Consider the following 17,195-nt stretch of genomic DNA (forward strand, 5'->3'; position numbering starts at 1 on the left):
GTATAAAATACCATCAATTACTAGGGTTTACACTATTCTTTGGCAGTCTCTGAGAGAATTGTTATTCTTCCAGGTGAACGATGTCTCTTTTCAGTAAAATGCAGTAATCAGTATAGAGTATTCATAGTAACCGAGTGTTAACATACAGTGTTAGCATACTGTGCTGATGCTAAGAGTAAAGGTCAGTCTTGAAATGATACAAGGACTATGTCGGTTACAATGACTGGGCGCCACTCAAAGATTAGGGAATTACTTATAATACATTATTTAGAACTATTATCGTAACCATCATGATTGTGTGAATACTGTTACAGACTGCGTCTGGTTTGTATTACTGAGCAATTTGCATGAGATTTCTCTCTGACTTCTTTATTTAATAAAAATTTTAATTAGCTCCCTAAAACCTTTGCTTCAGGTATTAGTTTTATTTGAAATGTGTTAAACTTAGGTCAAAGCTATGTGCATAATATTCCACTCTTACTCTCTGCAGTATTTTATATTACTCTACTTTGGTATTATTTTACTTTTAAGTTCATACAAGAATTTAACCTATATTGCTACATTATTGTAGTACTTACGTAGCAATACAGTTAGATTTTTTCCTACCTAAATGAATTCAACTTCGATCATAAATTCATAACTCTAATTCTATATTCTTAAAAATGTTCGTTTTCTACATAGGTAAGTAAATGAAAGTCCGTTACAAATTATATAGATTAAATTATTTTGGTTGGGTTATCTAACTATTCCTGTAGTTAGAACTTTATTGTTTTTAAAATCGTACTATATTTTTAATGTAAAATATTTTCATATTCTGATGATGGTTGGAAGAAAATAAGAAACGTTAACAAAGAAATCGGATATCCTTTAAAGATGGTATTCCTCACAGCCTTAGTCATGTTTTTACTACTCAACTTTCGTTTCCCACATGGAACCTCGATTGCATATATATATATACATATATGTATATGTCGTGCCGAATAGGCACAACTTGAGATCTTGACTTAAATAGCAACGCTCATCTTTCCATATAAGACAAGCGAAAATTTGTGTATGCAATAATTTCGCCAAAATCATTCCGAACCTAACGAAAAAAATATATTTCACTGTGTTTAGTATTAAATTATTGTAAACTTATATATAAAATATATTTAGTTGAGTTAGACTAAAATAAATTGTTTTTGTTATAATAAGGTTAGGTAAGTTTTCTAAGATTCTATTGGTGCAAAATTATAAATTTTTACATTAATATTAATGAAAAAAATATATCTTTAAACGTATAAGAGAAAATTTTAGAAAGGACTTAATTTTAGATGAGTTCTAGCTAATTGACCAGTTTTACATATTCGGCACGACATTATATATATATATATATATATATATATATATATATATATATATATATATATATATATATATATATATATATATATATATATATATATATATATTGAGTGTGTGTGTTTGTGTGTGTGTGTGTGTGTGTGTGTATGTGTGTGTGTGTGTGTGTGTGTGTATGTATGTCATGCCGAATAGGTAAAACTGACCAATTAGCAAGAACTCATTTAAAATTATGTTCTTTCAAGAATTTTTTCTTATACGTTTATATATACAACATGGGTTCTAGTCCTTGGCTAGTGCCGTGTTATTATTGGTCAATACCACTCATTCGTGGGTACAATAATATATATGTATGTATGTATGTATATATGTATGTATGTATGTATATATGTATGTATGTATATATATATGTACATATATATATATATATATATATATATATATATATATATATATATATATATATATATATATATATAGATAGATAGATAGATAGATAGATAGATATCGATATTTGTCTTTCTGAATGAATACCTCTCAAAGAAATTACTGTAACTAGCCAGTTTCTTTATGAGCGATCAAAGAAAAAGGCCAGTAGCGTGTAGGCTGTTGTTGCTCTGAACATTTGCTGTCAAACTCCCGAGTCATGGACGTTTAATGTCATTAACTTATCACTGATTCAACGTTAATAGGGAGGAAATTAGTTTCGATGGTGTTCAACATAAGTTAGGAGGCACATTATTCTGACAATGATAAACTCTCTTCAGAATTCACAAGAAATGACGTTGTTAATTTGCAGTTTGTATTGTCATTCCTTTTAATTCATACTATTAATACGACTTTGATGAGATTTTTACCATTAGCAATGCGTGAAATGTTATTTATTTTAGGTGGTAGTGAAAAATATGTTAATTTAATTATCGAATGTTGAGAATTAGAAAACATTTACGCGGTTTGGTTGGCACCAAATACTTATTAAATAAATCTAAAAACTGTTCAAGAGAAAATCGGCATAGTATAATTTACGTTTTATAACAGAGTACTTATTTAAGACATTTATTTGATTAATTTAATACTGCGACAACTGCAGAGCGTAATGGTTCAAATCTGGAACCTTGATCGCTTCCAATGGTCATTAGTGATACTACTGAGTACCGTAGAGTGAGGATGGCAGGGCGCGTGCTCGATGTGGAGACGGTATGGTGGTGGTGGCAGCCAGGCCAGAGCAGACGGGCAGTGGAGTCAGTACAGTGCTGGCTGTGTTGGTGGCACCACCTACCCGAGCTTCACTCGGACACATACTCTTGCGGGCTGTCTCTTATCGTCGTTCACCGCCGTTGTCCACCTCAAGGCTACACATCTGCAGAAACTACTGCTATGTACACAACAATGGTTGCTAACTGGACTGAGTGGTAGCTTATGCTAGGCCACAAACTGCCTTAACTTGAAGGAAATATGATGTTTCTCAACGTGATCTTCAGCAGAAGTTCCTATTTCTTTACTTTTAAAATTATAACCCTGGACTCCGCCTTACCAAGTAGAGTTGTTAATTAAAGGAATTATAAGAGGCAGCGACAAAAAAAATAAGTGAAGGAGTAGAATAAAAGTTTTGAGAGTGTATATTAATGCGGTAAACGGATTTCCTTGTACTCAAACATTCTTTTGAAAATTAATTTCTAAAAGCAATGCATACGGTGCTGTCACCTTCCTAAGTTCCAGCATTATATTTGCCTTAAGTCTTTAATCGTTACAAGCTTGGAAACACTAATAATAACTGAAAATAAAGCATGTATAGAATATCATTATAAGTGATTCAAGAACTTCAAGCATGTATAGAGAAAAGTTTCCAGTGAAGATATAAATGCACTTTCTTTATGAGAAGAGAATTTGTAATGTTATGAAATCATTTTTACTTAGTAACGAAGATTAGCATTGCATGTTGCAGCCGGATGAAATAAGGCAGACGTGAGTGTGACATTGTATGTTGACAAGCTAGTCAAGCTAACATGTTTGTGTATATATTCAAGTGCATTATTTATCAAAAAGGTGCTGACAGTAGCCTGTAATAATAAGTTGACATACAATGTTTTCTTAGGCGATTTACAGCATTGCATCACATCTTTATCTCGTGTACATATACGTACTGTATATACATACATTTTTAGAGTAGAGACAAGTTATATCTTACTGAACAGAATTTAGAAGGAAAATCATAGTTACTCTTTGAATTAACATCCCAACAGTAAAATATGTTTTTATAAATGTTTTAGAGAATAAATATTATAAACTAGACAGATTAGCCTCTAAAAGCAAAATCCGAGTGTATGTAATATCACGTTTTTATGAGGAACTAGAATTAAATTTTTATTTAAGTTTAACATCAGCAAAAGGTATAGTTTCCTCCTGTATATACAGCCTGTAAAGAAATTCCAGGAGGTTTCTCTTTACCAAAGATTTACGCATTGACGATATGAGAGAAAGAATCATCTCAGAACACAGGTAAAACAGAATGAAAAACTTCCTTACTCTTTCGACCATGTAGCGCGATACCAAAAAAATAATTTAAGATGATAAACACAACTGCCTACTTGACATTAAATATAGAAGTCACATCTCCCACATAATGTACAAAACTCCAACTTAGAAACAGCAATGTGCATCAATTTTCACTTACAACTTTACTTTTAACAGACCAGTCGTAAATACACTTGTTCTAAAAAAAAAAAAAAAAAAGTGTGAGACGGTAACGTATCAGAAAAAAATAATGATAGACATTTTCTAACGTGAATTGAAAAACTCGTATGAAGTAAGAAACGCAGAACTGAATGAAAATCTGATGAACTGAGAATAAATCTGATGAATTGAACCTCTGAAAGTGTGACAAGAAAAAGAATTAGGACATTAGTGAAGGAGTGAGCCATCGAGTTGGACGTGAGAAAGGGCCAGGAGCGATGTGTCGTGCGATGCTGGCCGTGGCTGTGTTGGGAATTTCAATCATTTTGGCCCTCCTTCCACTCAGCTGCGGGGAGGCACACGCCGCACCACCCAGAGGTGAGTAGAATTTCCCAAGCGGCTTTTTTCAGAGCAGTGCATAAATAGGTAAAGGGTGAGAGACATACATTGTAAGTTAAATATTGACAGACAGACACACACACTCACACACACACACTCACACACACACACTCACACACACACACATACACACACACACATACACACACACACACACACACACACACACACACACACACACACACACACACACACACACACACACACACACACACACATACACTACACACACATATATATATATATATATATATATATATATATATATATATATATATATATATATATATATATATATATATATATATATATATATATATATCTGTAGTTCAGATATTTTACAAACAAGTAAATAATCAAATAATATTAGTTGATGAGGTCTAAAGCACTGGAACTACACTTGGGTTATTATGGCAGAAATATCAATAGTAATAATAATGATAATAATCAAGACTCCCTGATCCACACCTCTCGGTTTTTAAGCACAATCCTTCAAACATCTGGATATCCGGTGAGATACACACCTCTCTTGGAGTGCATACAGAAATTCCCTCCTGTGGGTGTATATACACCCACAGAAACACAGCTCTTCACGTATGTAAACAAAGATAATTATCGGTATATATGCGTATTCCCGATGGTATTATACAATCAGACATTATTAATTTGCTGTATTAAGAGAGAACATGCAACATTCGCACACGTTATGTCGGAATGTTCGTTCAACACAAACTCGGAAATATAGTCTTTGTTTGAACACTTTGCTTTTATGGGAACATCTGGAGTTCTTGTGAACACTTGATATTTCTGTGAACACTTAATATTTTTGTGAACGCTTGATTTTATTGGGAGCACTTGGCATTCTTGTGAACATCTGGTTTTCTCATGAACACTTGGCTTTCATCATAATGCCTATTTTTTTGTGAACACTTAAATATCTTTTGAGCACTCACTATTCTCATGAACACTTTTTGAACACCTGGTATTCTTGTTAACACTATTTTTTCTAGTGAACACTTAGCTTTCTTTGAACGCTTTGCTTGTGAACATTTGTCTTTGTTGTGAGCATCTTGCTTTCTTGTGAACACTTGGCTCTCTCTTGAACACTTGGCTCTCTCCTGAACACTTGGCTCTCTCCTGAACACTTGGCTCTCTCCTGAACACTTGGCTCTCTCCTGAACACTTGGCTCTCTCCTGAACACTTGGCTCTCTCCTGAACACTTCACTATTTTGTGAAAACTTTTTATTTTTTGTTAACACTTGAATTTCTTGTGAACATCTGGTTTTCTTGTGAACATCTGGTTTTCTTCTGAACATCTGGTTTTCTTGTGAACATCTGGTTTTCTTCTGAACATTTGGTTTTCTTGTGAACATCTGGTTTTCTTGTGAACATCTTAGTTTCTGGTGAATATCCCTATTTCTTTGGAACAATTTTTTGTGAACACTTGGTATTTTTTGTGAACACTTTATATGCAAACATTTGGCTTTTTCCTGAACACTTGGCTGGTAAGCACTTGGCTTTTTTGAACATTTGGTTTTTGTGAACTTTGTACTTTTTCTCGTGAACACTTGAATTTGTTTACGAATTCTGTGTGTTTTGTGAGCACTGGGTAAGCTCACTCCAGGGATGGACGCGCAGGAGATGATATTGATCCCTTCCCTGAATATTTCTCCTGGCATGCCAGACCTTCAGGGCAAGGGGAAGGAACCTTGATACAGGTGAAGGGATCTAAACTTATTGAATTCGTGTCTCCTTCCTCTGCGTTGGATCAGACCTGATTATCTCCCAGCTCCCCGGACACCGGATGACTCCCACACTGCCATAACAAATAATAATCGTGTTATATTCTTCCTCCGTTATCTGAAATATAAAAATTCTCCTGTTTCCTGATGAAATATAAAATAAACGCTAATCTATAGACAGAGATACGTACTTCTCGGTGTACAAGCAGAGACGTTCACAAATATATTCAGACACACTTTCCATAATTAAGGCCTCTGAATATGAAAAGAATAACACAATAAAATAATTTATCGAGAGGAGGTAAATCCATAGGAGTTATACCGTGTCAGTGGCATGAGAGATAATCAGGTTTGATGCGAAGAAAGAGAGGAAAATTCTACTTCCTAGCATCAAACAACATTTTCATGAGAGGTTGGTGTGTACATATAAGGAATCATGAATATTTCAGCCTATTTCCACCAAAGAAATATAGTATGCCATATTACTTACTGCAGTATTTTTTACATAAAGAAATAGACTATGAGCTGTTAACTTACCACAGTGGATTTCGAATCCCAGACTTATCTTAAATTCTACCATTCTTCATCATGCAACCCACAATATCCGGCAAACATGCAGGTACCTAATTTCTGCTAGGTTAACAGTGGCAGAAGTGTTATAAGACATGCTTATACTTCATGTTACGGAAAAAAGAGAATCCCTTAGATTTTATTTAAAACCGAGAGTTCCGAATTAACGTGCGTGTACGAGATACAAGAATATTAAGGTAATTCGGGTAAGGAACTTGCATCATGTTCTACTCTTCAACATCCCGAAGCAACGCGGATAACGTCCACTCTCAAAATTTCATTCGATGGACAGAGAAAGTGTAGTACACTTCACAAAGAATATAAAAAAGACAAACTGTCCGTCATTCATTCACGTATAAAAAATTGATTCCACTTTTTTTTTTTACTATTTCACAAGTCGTGTCCACGCGTCGACACACAGATCATATATGTATATGTCTCACAATATATATATATATATATATATATATATATATATATATATATATATATATATAGAGAGAGAGAGAGAGAGAGAGAGAGAGAGAGAGAGAATAAGAAATAATGTAAATAATGAAAATTGAGAAAGAGATCCCATTAAACAGGTGATATCACAACATTCAGAACAACCACTGTGAAAAACTAGTGAAATCCAAGAGCGATTTCATGAACTCTTACGTTATCAAGAACCTATAAAAATAATAGAACAGCAGAAACCTATATAAGTGTGAGATATATCCTGACGGTCACGTCTTATTATGATGAGGGTGGGATGGTCGAGGACCTGTCAAACATAGCTTAAATTCTTCCAAAGTTTTATTATTGTGAATCACTCTAATTTGTATAAACCTAAACCAAATATTTATATTAAAACCAAAACTTTATTTTATAACTTTTGATTCGTTTATATTTTTCTCAACCATAGACCTACTTGATACAAAGTTCTCGGCCTCTTGAAACCAATTGTTTGGTTAAAGTTTCTCACGTGAATAAACTCTTGTCCAGTTTTGATGTTATATTTATGTTGTAATCTTAGATCAAGATTTTTTCCCAGTTTGACCGTAATAACCTTCATTACATTATTTAAAAGGGAATCTTACAGCCGCAGTCATCACAATTTTCGGTGTAGTTTTTAATCATAAGTTTTTTTTTACTGTTTTTACAAATCTTGATGCATTAAAAAACTAATGATTAATGATTCCCCGCAAAATACTAATAGCTGTGACTGTAAGATTCCCTATAAACAAATATGTAATAAATTTTCTTACGATCAAACTGGAAAAAGCTAAATTTAGCCTGATCTTTGATAGGTTAACTAGGATCAATCTATACTGGGTTAAATCTCTTTTAGCATGGTTAGAATGCCATGTTAATTTTCGTCACAAACACATTTATACATAATTTGATTATTCGCGTGAATATATTTTAAAATACGGAACAAAAATGTGAAAGGTGTGTGTGTGTGTGTGTGTACTCACCTAATTGTGGTTCTAGGGTTCGAGTCTTAGCTCCTGGCCCCGCTTCTTCACTGGTCGCAACTAGGTCACTCTTCCTGCTCCATGAGCTAAATCATACCTCTTCTTAAATATATGCATGGATCCTGCCTATTCCACTTCCTAACATCCCTGTGACTGATCTCAGTCTTCATCTTCCAACTGTGACCTTTGTTGCTGTGTCTCATCTCTCAAACATCCTGTCCCTATCTACCTTGTCATTTCCTCTCAGTATTTTATATGTCGTTATCATGTTATCCCTATCCCTCCTGTCCTTCAGTGTTCTCAGGTCGATTTCCCTTAATCTCACCTCGTAGGTCATACCCCTTAGCCCCGGGACTAGTCTTGCTGCGAACCTTTGCGCTGTGTGTGTACTCCTTTACATGTGTTGAGTCTCAGCTTATAGCACATAGCACTATCTCTAGCCATTCGCCAAGGCTACTTTCTTGTGGGCTCTTTCATACCTGTACTTAAATCTATGCATGCAGCCTGCCTTAGGAAATACTTCCTGATGTTCTTGAGGCCCGTATGTGTCTCTATCTTCTAGCTGTGCCTTGCTATGCTCGTTTTCCTCGTTTTAGACCTGTTTATCCCTTTCACTCATCAAATCCCTTTGGTTCTTGCATGTTTTCCTCGTGTCTTTCCAGGTTGTTCAAATTTCTTTATCCTCTTTCCTTTAGTTTATTATCCTTCGCTCCGGCAGTAGCCTGGCTGCATACTTCTTGCTAGAGCTTCATGCTGTAGGATGTGCCTGATAAATGTTTTAAATAGTAAATAATCCTTTATCGAGATTCATGAACGATATTTTTAGATGTCAAACGAGCATTCGATGTAAAAGTTATTCAACTGATGGGTGCCTCTGGCGATATGCTCGGCGTTATGCTCACCTCTACGCCTTTTTTTTATTGAATATTTACAGCCTCGACCTGTGTGTGTGTGTGTGTGTGTGTGTGTGTGTGTTTCACTATTTTTAGCAGTTACCGGGGCATTGTTATACTCGTTCTTTTTATAATCAGAATTAATTTTTCATTTGGAATTTTTGGGTCTCGGGATCCATTAGCACACTCTCTCTCTCTTCTTGGATCCTATACCAGTAGTGCACTAACCAGTTTATTAAATAATTTACGATCTATTTTGTGGTTATCAAATTTCCTTTTTCGAAATATATCTACTAACGAGAATATCTGCAATTTCCTTGGTTCGTTGCGATTTATTTTTCTTAACTTTGGAATCTATTTTGAAACTCATCCTTGAAAATATATTTTCTGTTTTTGTGGGGTTTGGATACCATACTACGGTGGAATGTTTGGAACTGGAAATAAAATTTTTAAGCTCTCGTTAGAGAGGCCTAGAGGAATCAGAGGAATGTTTTTTTTAAATAAGTTTATATCGTTTAAAAATAAATTTATATCGTTTAAAAATAAATTTATATCGTTTAAAAATAAATTTATTTCGTTTAAAATTAAATTTATATATTTTTTTTACTAATTTGTCTGATCCTGTGATAGTAATTTCGTCAGGAAATATGACAAATCACTGCTGATCATGATGACCTGCTGGCTTACTGGAACTAGACTTTACACCCTTTTAGAAAAAAAAAACAAGGGGATCACTACCTAACGTCCTAAGATAGAGTTGGTGCTCCTCACATATATAATGCAAAACCTTATCTGATCTGGGTATATTGTGTAATACCGATATGCCACTCATTTGGTAACGCAGGAAACTGTAAACCAGAAATCCCTACTAAGAAAGATGTTATCCCTGAGTGTATGTACACTGAGAGGTGTTACGGTATCACACATAGTATATACAGTGACAGATTTATGGCTCTCAGTGTACGTACACTGCAACAGTGTTATCTCTTAGTGTAATCACACTAAGAGGTGTACATGTCTTAGTGTGTCTCTCAATATACACACTGAAAGGTGTATCTCAGTGTATGTAAACTCAGCGCACTGCATCTATTAATCTATAAACTGAAAGATATATCTCAGTGTATTTACAGTGAGAAGTAACATCACTTAGTGCACATTCACTGAGGTGTATATACACAGTGAGAGAAGCGTATCTCTATGTATATACACTGAGAGGTATGTATCTCTCACGTTCCTTACTTATCATATATGAAACAACCCCATGTGTCATGTATGAGAAATCTGTCTTGTAAATCTCTTCACTAAAATCCTAACACACACACACAGTCATGCTTTGTAAAGTTCTTCATGTTTTATAAAAAAAATAGAAAGTTTGATTTGTATAGTGTAAACGTGAATTTGTATTGTAAACGTGAATGTCTATTATAATGAAGAAAATCTTTCAATTTTTAAAGTGCAATGTCTGCTATACTTTCTTTGCACTTGTGTCTTTGTTGTCAGAGCTTTCATCTCGCAACTCAGTGGTCTGTTTTCTCTCGCCTGGGAAGACTCCTGGCAGCCACTGCTACCCTGGTACTTGCTACATTAAATATGTACTCGAGTGTTAGGTGACTGTTATGGCTCGCATGGTTGGGAAGTGTATACCGTTACCTTAACTGGAGCTACACTGGAATACGAAGAATGTTGTAAGAGTTGCTAAACGTTTTATTCTGTATTATAAAAACCAACATTCATGGTAAAATCACGGACACACACAAAAATTCCATTATAAGGGATTTAAAAAATGGAGCTTGGATATCAGTCTGGGAGCATGAACTGTGTTTAAAAAATAATAAAATAAGAAAGGGAGGAATACATATGCAACAGTTGGGTATCTTTATTTTAAAACATTTCGCCTTCACAGTAGACTTCTTCAGTCAAATACAGAGGCAGCAGGTGTAGCAGTGAAATGAAGATGATGTAATCAATTCATCAGCTTGGAGAAATATTATTTGAGGAGGTCAGTCCCTCAGCCTGGGGAAGAGTTCAGTTCCATGGAGCTGAAGTCTTCAGGTCGAGGGACTGACCACCTCATATCTCCAAGGTTGATGGGCTGATTACATCACCTTCATTTCACTACTACACCCGCAGCGAAACGTTTCAACAATGAAGATACCCAACTGTCGGACATGTGTCTTAAACATCAACTTGTCTGTATGTTACACCATTTTCAACATAAGGGAGGAATACCTTATTGATTTTGATTTTCGCGTCTAACACTTGAAACACTTGTCCCTCTTCCAGTCTCTCATTACTCATTTTGTTTGTACTTATTTTTATATACGTTTTCGGGTGAGGATATTTATCATATCTTGGAAGGACCATCCATTGATCTCAGCACACAATGTGCGGGAATAGGACCGGGGGGGTTGGGTTAGGGGCTCACAGGCATGCCCCTCACCTCGTGTAGTAGCTTTGGCCAATTACCAAGGAAATCATAAAATGGAATTGAAACATTCATATAAATTGTTATTCCCCCAGGTGAAATGCAAACAGTTTACCATTTATATATTTTCTTATACTTTGAGAGTTTTGAAATTCTCCCAATAGATGGCGCTCGCTGTTTCCAGCAGTAAATGACTGGCGAAACTCGGACTTTTCCTCCTGAATACTTCATGTTTAAATTATATCCTTATTTCTAAGTTATATAAGCAAAGAAAAAACCGTTGTTGGCTGAGCTTCATGGCGTACAACATTATAAATATTAGTTTTATATATTTGTTATAACATGTTTGAAAGTTTATTTATATCTCAACATTCATTGATACTGCCTTCAGCAGTTTGGAATTAATGAAGAATATCCAAGAGTGATGAGTTCTGTTTAATATGTAAGTTACAGTAAGTTATAAGGAATAGTTTGTGGAACAGTTACTAACGTATAATGGAAAACCCAGATTGGTAGAGATGTGTGAAATTCAAGGGCTACTCCTTCCTCGAAAATATGTAATCTGTTTGTGTTGAGGGATTCTGGGAACTGCTTGGCTGACTGTGTCTAGGAGCGCATTCCTTTAAACCATTTCCTTCAGATTAAAGGGCGATAATTTTTCTCATCAGAATTTTAGCAATGAATGAGATGAACAGGTTCAGCGATAAATCAGTAACAGACTACTCTGGAGGGCAACATCCACATGGTGTACCATGATACTGTCGCTTCAGGTGTTACGGTATTCATTCCCTTATTGAACTGTTGTTACATTGTCGACCGAAGAATCAAAGCTAATCACCACCATATCACTCTCAGTGGCTGTGGAAAACCTGATCAAAACATGTTAGTCAACTTGTGTATTATTGAGCTGATGTGTACTGGAGAGCAATAGTCAGACCAACCAACACTGCAGCTGCTACTTCTATTACTATTACTACTATTTCAACAACTACTACCACGACTACTACTACAACTATTATTATTGCTGTAAAGTAAAAGGACACAAGTGCAACTAATGTGACATTTATTGTGGCAACGTTTCGCTCTCCAGGAGCTTTATCAAGCCATTACAAACAATACATGGACACAGAGGGTATATAAAGGCTCAGAGTGAGGTGAATACTAGTGAGGTACCATTTCGATGTTCACTAGTGGTAGTAGTAGTAGTAGTAGTAGTGGTAGTGACAAAAGTAATACAATATGGTAGAGCAATGTATTGTTTGTAATGGCTTGATAAAGCTCCTGGAGAGCGAAACGTTGCCACAATAAATGTCACATTAGTTGCACTTGTGTCCTTTTACTTTACATATTGTCGGTAATTCTACCAACTTTATTACTATTATTATTGCTACTGCTACTACTACTACTACTACTACTACACCTCAGTTCATACATGCACGTGAAATCTTTATCTCTGATTTTTATTATGTGTGTCTCTTTGACTATATGTGTCTGTTTTGTTTGAAAGTTTATATTAGTATCTTACTACGTTCTCTCTCTCTCTCTCTCTCTCTCTCTCTCTCTCTCTCTCTCTCTCTCTCTCTCTCTCTCTCTCTCTCTCTCTCTCTCTCTCTCTCTCTCTCTCTCTCTCTCTCTCTCTCTCTCTCTCATTATCTAAACTTGTTAGTGCGATATTACAAATAAATATAAATATACACAAAAGTACTCAAGCTATTTATTTGACGAAAGAAATGTGAATGTTCTTTGAAATCAGATTATTTAGTTTTTTTTTTTTTTTAGATTTAAACCCCACTAACTACACGTGTGTCATCGAATCAGCAATTTTCCAGGACAGCGACTGTGAAGAATATTTTAATTTCTAAAACTGGATGCAACACATAAGACTCAGGTGATACCTAGGCACCTATTTACTGCTACGCGAGCACAAGTAATAAGTGTTTGCAAACTTTCTGGAAGCCTTCTTTACCCCAAGTTTGAACCCGGGTTCATTGATTATGACCCGCAAGCGCTACCAATAATCAAGTGAATGGCTATAAGTAGTGTCGTCATACTGACTGTCAAATACACTGTTACTAATACAAATAATAATACTTCTGTTACTACTACTATTACAACTGTTAATACGATTGCTATTACTACTACTATTAATAATACTAATACAATTACTACTACTACTACTATCACTACTACCACCACTACTGCAACTGACTCAGGAAATAATAAAAACAACGACTACAAACAAATCACAGAACGGGTGGTGATTAAACTTACAGGCGAGTGCGCTAACCACTACTATCAATAATATGCCCATCCTCTCTACAATATTATGTACAGTATGTCTTTGTCTGTATAAGGAAAATATCCATTCGTCATTGGGTGACAAGAACACACAAAAAATTTAACCGGGCTGCTTACTCTTGCTCACCTCTCTTCATGTGTTGCGATAAATTTATTCACCGTTATATATACCGCCAAACCTTCGTATCCTTGCAGCCACTACTGTCTACAGAAATAAAACCTACTATACTAAAATTGCGTTGACAATAACGCACTTTTCTGTCTGTGCACTTTTTAACTCATTACATGTTACATGTAAATGGTTTCTTAAAAATTATCCGTGAGTAATGCACGACAGAAACAATTCGGTGACTGGTAAAGCCCTTAATATACACTCAGGCTCCAAGTGATCTTTCTGGAGCAAGTTGGAAGCTGGAGCGTCTTAGCCACTCACACATTATTATTTCCTCTCTCTCTCTTTCTCTGTCTGTCTGTCTGTCTGTCTCTCTCTCTCTCTCTCTCTCTCTCTCTCTCTCTCTCTCTCTCTCTCTCTCTCTCACACTCACACACACACACACACACACACACACACACACACACAATTGGAAGTTGAAGACACAAATGAGTCAGAGAGATAGTAGGAAGTATTTCTTCAGTCATAGAGTTGTAAGGCAGTGGAATAGCCTAGAAAATGACGTAGTGGAGGCAGGAACCATACACAGTTTTAAGACGAGGTTTGATAAAGCTCATGGAGCGGGGAGAGAGAGGGCCTAGTAGCAACCGGTGAAGAGGCGGGGCCAGGAGCTAGGACTCGACCCCTGCAACCACAAATAGGTGAGTACACACACTCACTCCTCACTCCCTATCTCTCTCTCACTCTCTATCTCTATTATTTACACAAGGGTATTACTGCGTTTAAGAGCTTCTACCTTTTATTTTCCACGTAAGAACTGTTGCACACCACAGCTCAGTGGAAAGTTTTTTGTTGTTGTTATGAAATAATAAAAATAGGAAACAGGATGAAGTTGGTGCCAGCTGTGGACCAGCGATTTCATTTGGTCAACTGACTTTATTTCATCGATGTTGTTATGGTGTACGAACAAGTTTTAGACGCGAGTCATTCTAGGAATGGATGATCTCAGATGAAGTGATGTTCTTGAGAAGGGTATTTTTTTTATATTCCCTTGAGTGGTAAATTCATATGGATCATGCAGCGCCTGTGAAATGAAATTCAGTCAAACATGATCTTATGTATGTGTATTTTGTCTTGACATACACAGTATAAACACTGAGACGAGCTCTCAGCTATTTTGTACGACTAACAAACAACAGTTTCCTAAAATATTCAGAAAAGTATAGACAGAATGTATTTGGTGTTTGCTGACTACGATGTGTGGTACCTTGACAATATTGGCCTTGTACATAACAATAAGACCATCCACATTTTTTCTGGTGCTAAAGGCTCTGCTGGAATGACAGATCTATCTTAGAATAAGAATGAAAAGTTTATTTTGATATGATACATGGTTGTACAGAGAAATATAATAGTTAGGAGCACATGCCAAAAGCCCTTTTGTATGCAGAGCACTTCGGGCAAACTTAAAAATTAACTTAAGATTAGGAAGGCAATAATAGTTCATCTGGTCATTAAATTAGTTACGGTGAGTACAAGAGAATTTAATATTCTATTAGGTAATGCAACATATCTTTGATGTATTATAATTTAGTACTATTTAAACAATAAAATTTAGAGTAGCTTTTGAGTAACTGGTAGGTAATAGGCACGGTTTGCCTGGTTAATTTTGGGTGATGAGGTGATTTCTTAGTAGGGCCTTAAACAGATTTGCAGACAGGGGTCCTTTAGCGTGTTCTGGCAATGAATTCCAGTTCTTCGGGCCCTTTACGTGCATAGGCCTGGTACAGGCGAGAGACAAGTCGTCTGGTTTGGTTCTCTGCTCTGTTGAGAAGTCTTAGGCTGGAGAGGGGCAGACAGTTCAAATAATGGAACCTACTTGAGGTATGAGAGTACTTGTGAATCTTCAAACAGTTTTGCAGCCTCTACTGTCGAACACTTACGAGACACGCCGAGTGATGTTAGCTTCAGGCTGCCTTGCGAGATTTATCACGTGACTCTTCATTGCCAGTTTGTAATAAAATTTCACCCCTAGCATATCCATGTGTGTCATCGCTCTCCCATGAATTCCTACTGCTGCTCCAGAATTACCATTATTGTGCTTAGAGACAATCATCATTTATGCCTTCTCAAAAACATCGTTTTTCCCGGGCTGATATATCTGTAAACTGTTGATTGAAATACCTGAGAGCAGGTGGTGTTACCTCTCTTGGATTAGTAAATGTCAGAGTACACTTATTTGCATAGGCATGGGATTCTGGGATGAGGTGAAGGTCACTCAGGCTCTCTCTCCCCCTCTCTCTCTCTCTCTCTCTCTCTCTCTCTCTCTCTCTCTCTCTCTCTCTCTCTCTCTCTTTCTCTCTCTGTCTCTCTCTCTCTCTCTCTTTCTGCAGCTAGCCCATGGAAATCACTGTTTCTGCCGCATGTATATCACAGTAGGTGCAGTATATAAATAACTGTATTTGCCTCGTATGAATCACCTTTCAGTAGCTGCCTCGTGCAGCTCACTGTATCTGCACAATGTAAATCACTGTAGCTGGTCAGTGTAACTCACTATAGCTGCCCCGTGTAATGTTGGTTCTCCAAATAATTCGCTGTAGCCGCCAATTCAGATCACTGTTGATGCCACGTGCAAATCACTGTAGCTGCTCCGTGTAATTCACTGTTGCTGCCCAGTTTAAAACACTGTAACTGCAACGTGTAAGTCACTGTCGTTGCCCCGTGTAGATCACTGTAGCTTCCCTGAGTAAATCAATGCTACTCTTTAGTGTATATCAACATATCCACCCAGTGTAAATCATCATGGCTGTCTTTTGCAAATCTTTTATATACAAAATAATGCTAATACTATATTGTGTAAGATTTATTCACCAAATATACATATATGATGTATTATATAATGAGCAACATAGATTTGGGAAGTACAGCGCCTCCACTCTGAAGGATGAGAGTGTGTGATGTACACACACTTTTGGCAAGTTATTAAATGAGTGGTGATGTATCTGCATCGTTCATTGAATCACCCTACCCTGCTGGCGGTCATCAAATATGCCTATTTTGTACGACATGGGCAATATAGTGTTACACGAACATAAAAGTATCGAGAATGCTAGACTCTCATCACTCCCAAAATCGTAATAATGCAGTCATAAACATCTCAAGAAGCGGAGATGATATGAAGCCATGGGAAGACAGTTCTAATACTAAGAGGCCAGTGCGCTTACTACTAAGTATGTTAGGATAAGAGGGCTAGCATGGGCCCCTATTTTACAATGGGGCTCATA

General features: G+C 36.2%; 1 protein-coding gene across 1 annotated transcript in view; it reads left to right on the forward strand.

Annotated features, from left to right (window-relative positions):
• Positions 1-2,341: 2,341 nt before the first annotated feature.
• LOC128688246 (protein amalgam-like) overlaps positions 2,342-17,195 on the forward strand; it is a 696,845-nt gene continuing 681,991 nt past the window's right edge. The window contains exon 1 of the mRNA XM_070086552.1: positions 2,342-4,392. Within this exon, the coding sequence (XP_069942653.1) occupies positions 4,293-4,392 (100 nt within the window). The 5' untranslated portion in view covers positions 2,342-4,292. The remainder of the gene's footprint in view (positions 4,393-17,195) is intronic.

Source organism: Cherax quadricarinatus, chromosome 19 (genome assembly GCF_038502225.1).
Source record: "Cherax quadricarinatus isolate ZL_2023a chromosome 19, ASM3850222v1, whole genome shotgun sequence".
Lineage (NCBI taxonomy): Eukaryota > Metazoa > Arthropoda > Malacostraca > Decapoda > Parastacidae > Cherax > Cherax quadricarinatus.